General features: G+C 50.5%; 1 protein-coding gene across 1 annotated transcript in view; it reads left to right on the top strand.

Moving 5' to 3' along the window:
- The window catches only part of LOC120946177, a 40,151-nt gene that overhangs the window by 6,182 nt on the left and 18,874 nt on the right, over nucleotides 1-15,095 (top strand). The window contains exon 2 of the mRNA XM_040361000.1: nucleotides 4,087-4,407. Within this exon, the coding sequence (XP_040216934.1) occupies nucleotides 4,087-4,407 (321 nt within the window). The remainder of the gene's footprint in view (nucleotides 1-4,086; nucleotides 4,408-15,095) is intronic.

Genomic DNA, 15,095 nt, shown 5'->3' with positions numbered 1-15,095 from the left:
GGTGGGCCCTTGGCGAACATCTCGGCCCGCATCTGGGGCGCCCGCTGCGATTCCATCTCCTCCAGTCGCTTCTTCTCCTCACAGGTCCGCTGGTTATACGGCTTCCAGGACCTCTTCTTCTTGGGGGGTAGCCGGCGGTGCCTCTTTCTGCCCAGCTCCCTCCAGGGCCCCTCCGGCTCATGGCTGTCGCCCATGACCAGCTGACAATGGTGTTCCCTGTTGTCCGTAATACCAGATTGTACCGTGAGGACTTCGTAAGGGGTGCCCAATGGTTCTTCCTGACCCAGCTCCTGGGGATCCCAAGCCGAGTCTACACAATGGGCTGCTGCTGGTGGGCGGTACCCAGGTTGAGACCAATTTGACCTGGTGTTGTCATTCATGGGGCAATTCTGCTTGAAGTGACCCAACTGTTTGCACCGGAAGCAGCGTTGTTTGTTGTCCTCCTGGCGTGGGTAGCGAGGGCTAGATGTCATCGGTCTGTTAGGCGGTTGGTATCTAGCGGCTGGTGGGTGTGAGGGCGCCGTTGGTCGTGGAGGTTGTACCCGTGGTGTGACCTGGTTTGTCTTGCGAGTATCCGCATATTCATCCGCCAACTTCGCGGTCTCTGGTAGAGTCATGGGCCTGCGATCTCTCACCCAATCTTTGACGTCCGTCTGGATGTGATTGTAAAATTGCTCCAGGAGCATTAGTTGCAAAATGTCCTCTGCGGTGGTGGCCTGGCTGCTGTTAACCCAGTTAGAGGCCGACAGGGACAACTGGCATGCCCATTCCGCGTAAGAGTCTTTTATGGTTTTGCGTGAGTCCCTGAACTTCTGTCGGTGGGACTCTGGGGTTACTGCATAACGAGCCAGGAGCACTTCTTTAACCCTGGCGTAGCTATGGATATCCTGATCTGGCACGGTCCGGAAAGCATCAGAAGCTTTGCCTGACAGTTTGCCTGACAATATTGCAACCCACTCTCTTCTAGCTATTCGGTGCAGGTTACATTGTCGCTCAAAATCCGCCAGGTAGTTATCAATCTCACAGTCCTTTTCATCAAAAGCTTTAAAAGCGCTAAACAGAATCTTCCTTGCGTCTGCTGTGCTGTAATCACTGTTCGGAGAAGGTGCGGCTGCTTGTTGGACTGCTGCCAGTTTTAACTGTAGTTCTGCGTCCCTTATTTCTTTAGCCTCCTGTAGCTCCATCACTCTCAGCACCACATCTGCCGTTGGGTTCGGGCCGAACCATGCTAGCTTCTCTCTCATTAGCTTGTTGGCTGGCGATTCCTCCTCCTGAATCACTGGTGTCTCCATCTCTTGTACCGCTGGCGTTGCTGCAATCACGTTCTCCTGGTCCATCTCCATTGATTCTGCTATGATGACCCGTTCGGTTTTGTTGCTAGCAATCCTTCCACGAACTTCCAGTAGTTCTTCCAGTGTCTGCTTGGAATCCCGGGTGTAAAAGGAGAGTAGAAGGGAAGATCCCGCTGCTGCCAACCAATTTGTGACGGTATTGGTATGATATCCCCGTCAAAGATTCCCTTCTTCCATAAGAACATCACCCCAATATTCCACGAGGAGGGGTATTCCTGAGATCGCCCATTAAGCCACACATTTGTCCAGGCTTACTGCTAGAACAAGACAGACTTTAATGTTATATCACACAGCTTATACGTCATTTCCAAAACTGTTACAATGACAAATCTCCGCCCCCCTCACACTGGGGCTTCCATACAGATGAGTAGGCAGACACGACGGAGCCGAGTCTGAAAACACATTTTCTTTAGATAATGACATCAGTGGAGTTGAGTACTAGTTGTACTGAATACATTAACTAGACAACTTGACCCCGCATATAGAGAGATAATTACCACAATGAAGCAATCAGAATAATTAACACAAGCCACATAAACACAGATCTCCTTCACACAACACAATAGATCAATTAACCTTTAGAAATAGTGAGGGGACATTAGCACTTCAATAACCGGATGGTAATCACAATGGCAAGCAGGGAGAATTAAACTGAGACATATAGGCAAATGCATCACACCTACCTCCCTGTTTGATCCAGAGGAAGGTGAAAAACCCCCTGTCCGTGCTATGCCAATGTGCCGTGGCAGGGGAAAAAAATCATTCCTGACCCCCTGGGGGCGATCGGACGTAGCCCTGGATCAAATGCTGAGAAAAACCGTGGTGGTGACCTTGGGGGGAGAATGGGGAGGGGGGGAGTACCCAACTGGCAGTTATTGTGTTGTGGATTGGGAGGGGGGGTGAGTGGTAGGAATATCCCAATTGCAGGGGTGTACCAAGATGGAGCGGAGGCTGCTCAGGGATGGCTTGTGATGGATAGGGGGTGGGGGGGGGGGGAAGTTGTGTCCTGTTAAGGGAATTTTTTTGGAGGTTGCTGGAGGTGAAGTGTGGCGAGCCGCTAGGCCGCGGGTGAAGCCGCGGTCTTTCCTAAAATCGCGGCCGCCGCTTCGTTTCACGAGGTGGCGTAAGGGCCGCCGCCACGGCTTGTCCTGAAAAAGACGGCCGCCAGCAGTACTCGGGGAGGTGGAAATAGCCCTGTGCCAGGGGCTTACCTTTTGATAACTTGCGGAGGAAAGAGGGAGCCGGGGAAAGGCAGATAGCAGGTCCTGGAGCTAAAGCTGATGGCTGACTGGGGGTGGAAGCCCTGCCTGTCTGGATCCAGGAGCCACACGTCCTACTGCTAGGTACGTGCGCCGATTACTACTGGAAGCAGTTCAAGCCCTGGGGAGGAGTCACTCTTTCAGACTCGATCCTGTGTCTGGGATGAGGGGGTCCATTGTGATCTGGGGTCCCTCTCTTCATCATTGTCTGGGGTCAGGGGCTTCTCTGTAATCTGGGGTCCCTCTCTCTATCAGTGTCTGGGATGAGGGGGTCCATTGTGATCTGGGTCCTTCTCTTCATGCACTGTGATCTGGGGTCCCTCTCTCTATCAGTGTCTGGGATGAGGGGGTCCATTGTGATCTGGGTCCTTCTCTTCATGCACTGTGATCTGGGGTCCCTCTCTTCATCATTGTCTGGGGTCAGGGGCTTCTCTGTAATCTGGGGTCCCTCTCTTCATGCACTGTGATCTGGGGTCCCTCTCCATCATTGTCTGGGGTCAGGGTCTTCTCTGTAATCTGGGGTCCCTCTCTTCATGCACTGTGATCTGGGGTCCCTCTCTTCATCATTGTCTGGGGTCAGGGTCTTCTCTGTAATCTGGGGTCCCTCTCTTCATGCACTGTGATCTGGGGTCCCTCTCTTCATCATTGTCTGGGGTCAGGGGCTTCTCTGTAATCTGGGGTCCCTCTCTTCATGCACTGTGATCTGGGGTCCCTCTCTTCATCATCGTCTGGGGTCAGGGTCTTCTCTGTAATCTGCGGTCCCTCTCTTCATCATTGTCTGGGGTCAGGGGCTTCTCTGTAATCTGGGGTCCCTCTCTTCATGCACTGTGATCTGGGGTCCCTCTCTTCATCATTGTCTGGGGTCAGGGTCTTCTCTGTAATCTGGGGTCCCTCTCTTCATGCACTGTGATCTGGGGTCCCTCTCTTCATCATCGTCTGGGGTCAGGGTCTTCTCTGTAATCTGCGGTCCCTCTCTTCATCATTGTCTGGGGTCAGGGGCTTCTCTGTGATCTGGGGTTCCTCTCTCTATCAGTGTCTGGGATGAGGGTCTCAGAAGTCATCTCAGGCCCCTTCTCTTTAGCAATATCTACGATGAGGGTCTCCAGCATTCTTAGGGTCAGTAGTGTTCTCAGTCTGCTCTTCCATGGAGTGGGTCTTGGGGCCCAATGGGACGGTGTAATCTGGATGGTTCTGTTGTCTTGTTGGGTCCCAATCCTCCCTCCATAGAGATCATGGTTTCCATACACTACACTGATGGTGGCCAAGAAGCCTGAACCCCCCGTGGTCAGGTTGGAATGAACGGCCCTTATGATATTTGGCCATACTTGTACCATCCCCCGGCAGTGTGATGCTATCTGAGTAGATGAAATGGTTCTGTTGGATTTTTCGATGTTGGGGACATTTTGTATCATTTATTGTCATACAATGTGACATCACAGGGACATTAAGGGTTATGTTCTCTTCTCTCACAATAGGAGCCGGGGCCCTCAGGGGCCCCAGTGAAGTCATTGTCCCTTACGGAGAGGAGTTATCTGTGACCTGTGATTACGATGACGGCTTTAGGTCTCATGTGAAGTATTGGTGTAGAGGAGTCTACTGGAAGACCTGTGAGATCCTCATCAAATCAAGTGATGGAGGATCCGAGAATCGATATTCCATGGAGGACAATCCGCTGTCACTCAAGTTCATTATTACCGGAAGACCAATGAGACCGGAAGATTCCGACACGTACTACTGCGGGATGGAAATAATTGGGATTGATAAAATGCACGTCGTGAAGGTGACCGTCCTCCCAGGTAACGTCCTCTTCGGGGTCCGTTGGGTTTATTGTCACAATGATGTCACACAATGCCACCCCACCCCCCTCACAGAGCAGACTGAGGTTTGATTAACCGCTTCCCGTCTGGCCTATAATGGAATGATGGCCGAGCGGGAGCGCTGCCATCCATCCTGGGGGGATATCATATGATGTCATTCCAGTATTGCACCAAATCGGGACCCGTGTGGTGCCACCCGCTGTATCCTGCTCTGTCCAGTGGACGACAATTCATTGTATTGCAAGGACATGGAAGGTAGAAGAGGGGGAGGGGTGAATCTATATGTAAGAAATTATGTAAGGGTGGTACCGTGTTTCCCCAAAAGTAAGCCCTACCCCGAAAGTAAGCCCTAGCGTGATTATCGGGGTGGGCTGCAGTATAAGCCCTACCCCGAAAGTAAGCCCTATCGTGATTACCGGGGCGGGCTGCAATATAAGCCCTACCCCGAAAGTAAGCCCTATCGTGATTATCGGGGCGGGCTGCAATATAAGCCCTACCCCGAAAGTAAGCCCTAGTCAAAGTTCATTAAAATTATATTTTTTCAAACCTAGACATTGCTGCAGTGTTTCCGTTTATTACTGTGTTAAAAAATATGGTACCGTTATGTTTAAAGCCACTGCTGATCCGTCCTCTTCTCGCCTCGTCTACATCACGTCCCTCTTTACCTCTTTTCCTCCTCTCCTCCCCCCTGACATCTTCAGCCCGTCCCTTCTTACTGCACAGAGCGAGCCGATGACAGGTGACCTCGGCTCTTCTCTCTCCTTCTCTCCTCCCGCCTGACATCTTCAGCCCGATCCTCCTCAGCGGGCCGGCTCTTCTCGTTCCTCCTCTCCTCCCCCCTGACATCTTCAGCCCGTCCCTTCTTACTGCACAGAGCGAGCCGATGACAGGTGACCTCGGCTCTTCTCTCTCCTTCTCTCCTCCCGCCTGACATCTTCAGCCCGATCCTCCTCAGCGGGCCGGCTCTTCTCGTTCCTCCTCTCCTCCCCCCTGACATCTTCAGCCCGTCCCTTCTTACTGCACAGAGCGAGCCGATGACAGGTGACCTCGGCTCTTCTCTCTCCTTCTCTCCTCCCCCCCCTGACGTCTTCAGCCCGTCCCTTCTTACTGCACAGAGCGAGCCGATGACAGGTGACCTTGGCTCTTCTCTCTCCTTCTCTCCTCCCGCCTGACATCTTCAGCCCGATCCTCCTCAGCGGGCCGGCTCTTCTCGTTCCTCCTCTCCTCCCCCCTGACATCTTCAGCCTGTCCCTTCTTACTGCACAGAGCGAGCCGATGACAGGTGACCTCGGCTCTTCTCTCTCCTTCTCTCCTCCCGCCTAACATCTTCAGCCCGTTCCTCCTCAGCGCGCTGAGCGGGCTGACATCAGCGGGATCTCTTCTCTCTCACTCTCTCCTCCCGGATGACGAAAGAAGAGCAGGTGAATACCGGTACACCAGGGAGCTGTATACCCTGCGGTAAAAGGTATTTTCTATGGTACTGCACCTTATACAGTGCCAAGATGTCTTTCTCAAAATACCGTAATGACTCCTGACCTGACAGTTGGGGGGGGGGGGGGTGACAGGGGGACACAGAATCTTTGTAAAATGTGTACATTCCTTAAATAAATAAGCCCTACCCCAAAAGTAAGCCCTAGTGTGTTTTTTGTGGACAAAATTAATATAAGACCCGGTCTTGCTTTCGGGGGGAAACACGGTAGAGAGGAAAGGTCTTAAGTTTCTGGCCTAGCAGCCCGGGGCGATACAACACACGTCCAGCCAGACAGCCGTCCAGGTGGCACAGAACCCCGATCACCTGACTCCACCCAAACAAATAGGTTTTCCCAGCAGGCCAAGGGACCCAAGAACATCCCTGCCCATTGGCTGAGACACCCCCATCCATTCCTAATCTGTCCTTGCAATGCCCTTGTCTTGTCTAATGTCACCAGATACCCCGCCACCTAGTGACAGAAGAGAGAAGTGCAGCAATTCCACAATTAGGGTCATTGATCTCCTAACTATTGGCCAAGACAACTATCGCTTGGCAAATAAATGTAATAGCACCCCTGCCTAAAAATCAGGGGGCTGCTACATTCATCTCTTCATTTTCCAGAAAATTGTGGCCCAAAAAAACTTGACATGCCTCCTACTTAATACCTCAGACTGTGTTATTTCCAAAAAGGAGTGATTTGGGGGGGGGGGTAATTTATATTGTCCGGGCGTTTTAGGGGCTCAAGAAATCAGGAATTATTGATTATCACATATTGTATTCCACAGTGTCCCATCATTGGTGTCAGTGGGAGGAATAGTGTCCCATCATTGGTGTCAGTGGGAGGAATAGTGTCCCATCATTGGTGTCAGTGGGGGGGAATAGTGTCCCATCATTGGTATCAGTGGGAGGAATAGTGTCCCATAATTGGTATCAGTGGGAGGAATAGTGTCCCATCATTGGTATCAGTGGGAGGAATAGTGTCCCATCATTGGTGTCAGTGGGAGGAATTGTGTCCCATCATTGGTGTCAGTGGGAGGAATTGTGTCCCATCATTGGTGTCAGTGGGAGGAATAGTGCCCCATCATTGGTGTCAGTGGGAAGAATAGTGTCCCATCATTGGTGTCAGTGGGAGGAATAGTGCCCCATCATTGGTGTCAGTGGGAGGAATAGTGTCCCATCATTGGTATCAGTGGGAGGAATAGTGTCCCATCATTGGTGTCAGTGGGAGGAATAGTGTCCCATCATTGGTGTCAGTGGGGGGAATAGTGCCCCATCATTGGTATCAGTGGGAGGAATAGTGTCCCATCATTGGTGTCAGTGGGAGGGATAGTGTCCCATCATTGGTGTCAGTGGGAGGAATAGTGTCCCATCATTGGTATCAGTGGGAGGAATAGTGTCCCATCATTGGTATCAGTGGGAGGAATAGTGTCCCATCATTGGTGTAATTGGGAGGAATAGTGTCTCATCATTGGTGTCAGTGGGGGGGAATAGTGCCCCATCATTGGTGTCAGTGGGAGGAATAGTGTCCCATCATTGGTATCAGTGGGAGGAATAGTGTCCCATCATTGGTATCAGTGGGAGGAATTGTGTCCCATCATTGGTGTCAGTGGGAGGAATTGTGTCCCATCATTGGTGTCAGTGGGAGGAATAGTGCCCCATCATTGGTGTCAGTGGGAAGAATAGTGTCCCATCATTGGTGTCAGTGGGAGGAATAGTGCCCCATCATTGGTGTCAGTGGGAGGAATAGTGTCCCATCATTGGTATCAGTGGGAGGAATAGTGTCCCATCATTGGTATCAGTGGGAGGAATAGTGTCCCATCATTGGTGTCAGTGGGAGGAATAGTGTCCCATCATTGGTATCAGTGGGAGGAATAGTGTCCCATCATTGGTGTCAGTGGGAGGAATAGTGTCCCATCATTGGTATCAGTGGGAGGAATAGTGTCCCATCATTGGTGTCAGTGGGGGGAATAGTGTCCCATCATTGGTGTCAGTGGGAGGAATAGTGTCCCATCATTGGTATCAGTGGGAGGAATAGTGTCCCATCATTGGTGTCAGTGGGGGGAATAGTGTCCCATCATTGGTGTCAGTGGGAGGAATAGTGTCCCATCATTGGTGTCAGTGGGAGGAATAGTGTCCCATCATTGGTGTCAGTGGGAGGAATAGTGTCCCATCATTGGTGTCAGTGGGAGGAATAGTGCAATAGAGATATCCATTAAACCTAGGGCAATATCAAAACAAGCATCGGACAGTAGATGTATTTGTTAAACATAGCTAAGGTCAGGGCAGGCAGCAGACAGCAGAGGTACAGTATAAATTAAATGTAGCTAAGGTCAGTGCAGGCAGCAGGCAGGAGCTGTATCTGTTAAGTATTACCAAGGTCAGAGCAGGCAGCATGCAATAGAGATATCCATTAAACCTAGGGCAATATCAAAACAAGCATCAGACAGTAGATGTATTTGTCAAACATAGCTAAGGTCAGGGTAGGCAGCAGACATTAGATGTATTTGTTAAATGTAGCTAAGGTCAGGGCAGGCAGCAGACAGTAAATGTATTTTTTAAACATAGCTAAGGTCAGGGCAGGCAGAAGACAGTAAATGTATTTGTTAAATTTAGTTAAGGTCAAGGCAGGCAGCAGACAGCAGAAGTAACAGACAGGGAATGTATATGTCAAATGTATCAAAGGCCAGGGTAGGCAGCAAAGATGTCTACTAAATGTAGCTCTGGTCAGGACAGGCAGCAGACAATAGATGCATTTGTTAAACATAGCTAAGGTCAGGGCAGGCAGCAGACAAAGATATCTATTAAGCATATATTTCATTTCTTATATCTTTAAAGAGTATTTCCACTTTTGCAGCCAGATTGGGATAACCCCCGACCTTATATTTGTCCCCATTCACGTAATATCACTTTAAAAAATATTCAAAAACCTCAACTGACCTTTCTTTAGATGCTTTGTTCTGGACCTTCCAGCAAGGAAACATCCTACATAGTTCTCTTTGTTTGTAAGGGGGCGGAGCAGCCAGCTGCATTTCCCATGATTAACCCTGTCAGTACTGTGCTGACAGAGCTCATTATCATTTGTAAATACATTTGAACATTGTGGGGGGGGGGGAATTTACTAAAACGGGTGTATGGCAGCCAATCAGCTTTGTTCCTATGATTGGTTCCTATGCAGAGCTGCACCACGTTTTGCACTCTCCAGTTTTAGTAAATACCCCACCCCCCCTGTTTCTCCTAACACATGTTTTAGAGGTAAGGCTTCTTCCATTGTATGTTAATGAGGACAAACTTGGGACAGACTCACTTTAACATTGTTAAAAAAAAAAATCTTGCAGTCGGCCATGACACCTCCTCCTAGGTAATTATTTGAAAACATTGGCCTAGATTCAGGTACATTTACGCATTTTTTACGTAGGCGCAGGGCACCGTTTTTGCCCTGCGCCCCCGCAAATTTACTGCGCTACCCGCGATTCACGGAGCAGTAGCTTCGTAAATTGCGTGTGCGCTCTTTAAAATTGCCCGGCGTAAGCGCGCGCAATTTAAATGATCCCGTAGGGGGCGGGAATCATTTAAATTAGGCGCGTTCCCGCGCCGAGCGTAGAGCGCATGCTCCGTCGGGAAACTTTCCCGACGTGCATTGCGGCAAATGACGTCGCAAGGACGTCATTTGCTTCAAAGTGAACGTGAATGGCGTCCAGCGCCATTCACGAATCACTTACGCAAACTACGTAAAGTTCAAATTTTGCGACGCGGGAACGACGGGAATACGTAACATTGGCTGCCCCTAATAGCAGGGGCTGCCTTACGCGAAAACCGCCGTACGCAAACGACGTAAACTGCGTACGCAGGGCTCGCTTAACGTTGTGAATCGGCGTTAGTATGCAATTTGCATACTATACGCTGAGCACAACGGGAACGCCACCTAGCGGCCATCGCAAGAATGCAGCCTAAGATATGCGGGCATAAGAGCCTTATGCCACGCATATCTTAGGCTGCAGTCGGCGTAACGAGCTCTCTGAATCAGGAGCACTCGTTACGCCTGCGCAAGTAAGCAATTGCGCTGCGTAACTATGGTTACGCAGGCGCAATTGCTCTCTGAATCTGGGCCATTGTTTTGCTGTGTGAATTGGAACTCATAGCCGACACATATTGAGGGGTTTTCACAAATGGAACCGCAAAAGTAGAAATAAACTTTAATCTCACCCACAGTCATATCTCTTATTTCCTTCCCTTTTCTCTCATCCTGCACTTCCCTTTTTTATAGTGCAGCACCTTTCCTTGAAGTAGTGCAGCCGGCGATGAAGGGCTTTATCCTTCCCTATAGTGTTAGAGAATATCTAATCCTGAGAAGGAGAAGAGAACCCATAACGCAGCTCGTCAGTCCTCAGATGTAGCGGCTGCATTCGTTTTCCTTTCTCAGGCTTTTTGTAACTTCTTGTGCCATAAACTGAAACCCCAAACTATGGACTTCCTCAGCAATCTTCTGTGACCTACAACTCACCCCCCCCAAATAAATGCAAATAAATCGAGGGGTGTACTGTAGTCCTAACACACTTCCTGTCCTAGGAAGTGACAACTCCATAGATACAGTGCAGTAAGTGAGCGTTGTCACCCTAAAACAGGAAGTGTGCTACTGGCAGGATCACCGGGTGAAAAGGAAGAAAAAACATGCCCGAAAACACAAACGAATGCAGCCACTACGTCCTGCAAGCTGCAATACAGTGGAACCTCGGATTGTGAGTAACGCGGTTAACGAGTGTTTCGCAATACGAGCGCTGTATTCGAAAAAAAATCCTAACTCGGTTTGCGAGTGTTGTCTCGCAAAACAAGCAGGCTTCAGTCCAAAGTGCTGTGCAGTACCCAGGGGCGGACTGACCATTGAGGCACCCGGGCACTGCCCAAGGGCCCGATTGCCACTAGGGGGCCCCATCAAGGTTGCCAGGCTCAGTAAAACCAGGGACAGTATGTAAAAATCTGTGTTTTTTATTTTACACCTGTCCCTGATATGTCCGAAACCGACATGCTTTTGGTGTGAAAATCTAGAGATTTTAGCTGCCCCGCCTCTTCACTGCCTCCTGGTGTGGTGGCCATCTGTAAGCTCGGGGGCCCCATAATCTTCTATTGCCTGGGGGCCCCATGAGTTGTCAGTCCACCCCTGGCAGTACCGCTTTTGGCCTGAGGTGGGTGGGTGCCTGAGCTGAGCCGAACGACGGCGATCGCAGCCTATCGGCACTTTCAGAAAGACACGGAAATACTCTGTTTCCGAGGTTTGCCAAGGTCAGCCGAGGTGTCCTCGGGCCTTTCTGGTTGTTTCCGAGGCTCTACGGCGCCCCCCACCTCTGGTCGCATGCGGTATTGCATGCCATTGAAGTCCATGCGGAACAAATTATTTTCGCTTCCAATTACTTCAATGGGGAAAGTCGCTTTGATATGCGAGTGCTTTGGATTGCAAGCATTCTCCTGGAATGTATTATACTCGTAATCCGAGGTTCCCCTGTATCTGACACTTTTCCTCTTGTGTTTAGATTCCCTTTAATGCCAATCCCAGACATTCTCAATATTGGATAAATGTTACACTTTTATCCAGATTCATAATGAATTTGGATAAAATAGAGGTGCATCACCTAAATATCTCCCCTGCACAAGAAAAATCTCTGCTCAGTTTCAGTGGAATCCGGTGGATAATAAATATTTGGGTGGGGAGCTGCGGTGGCTCAACGCGATTGGCACTGTGCTGACAAGCCATTCACCTCTGCAGCTAGAGGTTCGGATCCCGGTCTCGGCTTCATGTGAATTGAGTTTGGTGGTCTCAGCCCGGCTCCCGGTGGGTGTGCTATGCAAGGTAAGCCTGTGCTTAGTACGCCCACCCCCTCCCACAAAAACCACCACACCTACACACGCACTCTAAATTGGGTTAACACATGCACTTTGATCACGCGGTCTCTAAAAGAGAGGCGAAGGACTAATTGGGCTGGTTGAGCTGGCTAATCCTCTCACTCCCTTATAGGGAGTCCCTCTGCCCCGTTGGGCTTCAAAGCGGAGCAGGTAGGGCGGGCTGTGTGGGAGGACCCCCTCACACACCCGCCATTGCCACCCGGGGCATGGAGAAAGATGGCAGATTGCCTCTGGGGGAGGCCTGCCTACTCCCAACTCCTGCAGTCCGGCTCCTCTCTCGAGTACACGCACAAAATACACTTTAAAAAAAAAAAAAAAAAAAAAAAAAAAAAAAAATAAATAAATAAATATTTGGGTGGAACCTTAATGGGCTCCCCTTGTGATCCCTACAGATTGAACTATGAAATCTCTAAACAGAACCCAAGTGGGCGCCATAAACTCCATGAACAGATCCAAAGATGGAACATGTGAACAATGTGGTCCTGATCATTCTGTATAAATCTTCATTCATTCGGATCCCCTCTAGGATCTCATCCCTTTTCATGTTGTTAGGCTTTTGTGGCAGAAGTTTGGTAAACTTACACATGGTGAAGGTTCGAGTCCCCGGATTCTATGCCAGGAAATGAAGTTGGGTCATGCAATGGGTCCTCTCTGTCTCTTGTCCCTCACAATCCCTCTAGATGAAAGTGGAAGGTGATCTTCGTCTAATCCAGTGGTCTCCAAACTGTGCCCCGAGGGCCGGATGCGGCCCTTTGCTTGCCTTTATCCGGCCCTTGGAGCACTATCCCTCCCACTGATACGAGACACTATTCTGCCATCTGACACCGACAATGGAGCACCATTTTTCCCGCTAACACCACTAATGGGGCACTGTTCCTCCCTATGATACCAGCAATGGGGCACTGTTCCTCCCTATGATACCAGCAATGAGGCACTATTCCTCCCTATGATACCAGATGTTTTCTCCCACTGATGCCAGGAAAATATTCACTCCCGCTGGCCAAAGTCCGGCCCTCCGAGAGTCTGAAGGACAATAAACCGGCCCTTTGTTTCGAATGTTTGGAGACCCCTGGTCTAATCAGTAAAATCGAATATTCCCCAGATCATTTTATATCTGTATAAAACCTTACCTATTAATTGTCCCATCCAGGATCTCTACAAAAAAAGACATTTCTGATCTTGGTACACATTTCCCTCCTATTTTACCCTTTCTAGCACAAATGCCCCAAATAAACCCTCCTAGTATAAATCCTCTTCACCCATCTCAACACAAATCCCCCACAAAGCACCACTTTCAGCACCCCTCCCCTAGAATAATTCTTACCCCCTACCACCCCCCAAATTTCCCCTCCCAACACAAATCCCCCCAAAGCACCCCTCCCCCAAATTCCCCCTCCTAGAACAATTCTTACCCCCTACCACCCCCCAAATTTCCCCTCCCAACACAAATCCCCCCAAAGCACCCCTCCCCCAAATTCCCCCTCCTAGAACAATTCTTACCCCCTACCACCACCCAAATTTCCCCTCCCAACACAAATCCCCCCAAAGCACCCCTCCCCCAAGTTCCCCCTCCCAGAACAATTCTTTGCCCCTACCACCACCACCCCCAAATTTCTCCTCCCAATACAAGATTCCTCCCCCCAATCTCTTGGTGCCCCACTACCTCACATGATACCACAGTGCCCAGGGCAGGCGTTCCTCCTGCCCGCCCCTTGTCCCGGCCCTGATACCAAGCCATGGTGAACGGCCTTCCCAAAGGACATGGTTTATCGAGATACTTTTGGACATTTCTCATCATTGGCTTCCTCTCTGCAATCAGCCTGACATCTCGGAGCTGCTAAGAAAGTCAGTGCTGGAAGATTTCCATCAGTTACTGTGACGGGAACGTCCCACACTCCGCTTGAGTGCCTCTGTCAGTATACCGCTTCCCAATTCCTGGAACACGAGACCGATGCATCTGTCTATAGCAGACCTGGGCAAACTACGGCCCGCGGGCCGTATACGGCCCGGCGGACCTTTTATTCCGGCCCACCGCCGCCGCTGCCACGTTAATCACCGCGGCGGGGAACATTACAGACAGCGTTCGTTTGAACAGCTGTTTTCCCCGCCGCGCATAGACACTCCCCCTTGGACGGATCTGTCCAATCGCGAGCAAGGGGGAGTCACATAGACACTCCCCCCTCACACGCAGCCTCTGTCCCCCTCCTGTGTCATGTCCCCAGCCTCTGTCCCCCTCCTGTGTCATGTCCCCAGCCTCTGTCCCCCTCCTGTGTCATGTCCCCAGCCTCTGTCCCCCTCCTGTGTCATGTCCCCAGCCTCTGTCCCCCTCCTGTGTCATGTCCCCAGCCTCTGTCCCCCTCCTGTGCCATGTCCCCAGCCTCTGTCCCCCTCCTGTGCCATGTCCCCAGCCTCTGTCCCCCTCCTGTGCCATGTCCCCAGCCTCTGTCCCCCTCCTGTGCCATGTCCCCAGCCTCTGTCCCCCTCCTGTGCCATGTCCCCAGCCTCTGTCCCCCTCCTGTGCCATGTCCCCAGCCTCTGTCCCCCTCCTGTGCCATGTCCCCAGCCTCTGTCCCCCTCCTGTGTCATGTCCCCAGCCTCTGTCCCCCTCCTGTGTCATGTCCCCAGCCTCTGTCCCCCTCCTGTGCCATGTCCCCAGCCTCTGTCCCCCTCCTGTGTCATGTCCCCAGCCTCTGTCCCCCTCCTGTGTCATGTCCCCAGCCTCTGTCCCCCTCCTGTGTCATGTCACCAGCCTCTGTCCCCCTCCTGTGCTATGTCCCCAGCCTCTGTCCCCCTCCTGTGCCATGTCTATAACAAGTACTCGTACCAGTTTTCCAACAATGATATTTACTGCTTTTTTATAAAGAAATACAATTGATTTTATGCAGTATTGAGTTTAGCCTTTTGGCCCGGCCCTCCAAAATATTTTTAGTTTCTCATGTGGCCCCATCGAAAAAATAATTGCCCACCCCTGGTCTATAGTAACCCCCAAGAACCAGACAACACCAGTCATGGAGGACATCAGGAATAGCATTTTATTTGAGATCTCACACAATATATACACAAGGAGGACAATACAAACTGTAACCAGAAACCTAATTAACATGAGCTAATTATGTAATCCTTTAGACAGCCTAGGTGACCTTTGAGTTCCTAGCCTGGCTGTCTCCTAGCTCCCTAACTACAATACACATGATCATAAATACAAACACATGACGCCTTCACACAATTGCCGGGTCAATTAGCAAAAACGATTATTTCTCTGATCATTTACAACCTGACCCCATAGATATAGATGTAATAA

Source organism: Rana temporaria, chromosome 1 (genome assembly GCF_905171775.1).
Source record: "Rana temporaria chromosome 1, aRanTem1.1, whole genome shotgun sequence".
NCBI classification, from domain to species: domain Eukaryota; kingdom Metazoa; phylum Chordata; class Amphibia; order Anura; family Ranidae; genus Rana; species Rana temporaria.
This window is presented reverse-complemented; position numbering and strand designations above follow the sequence as displayed.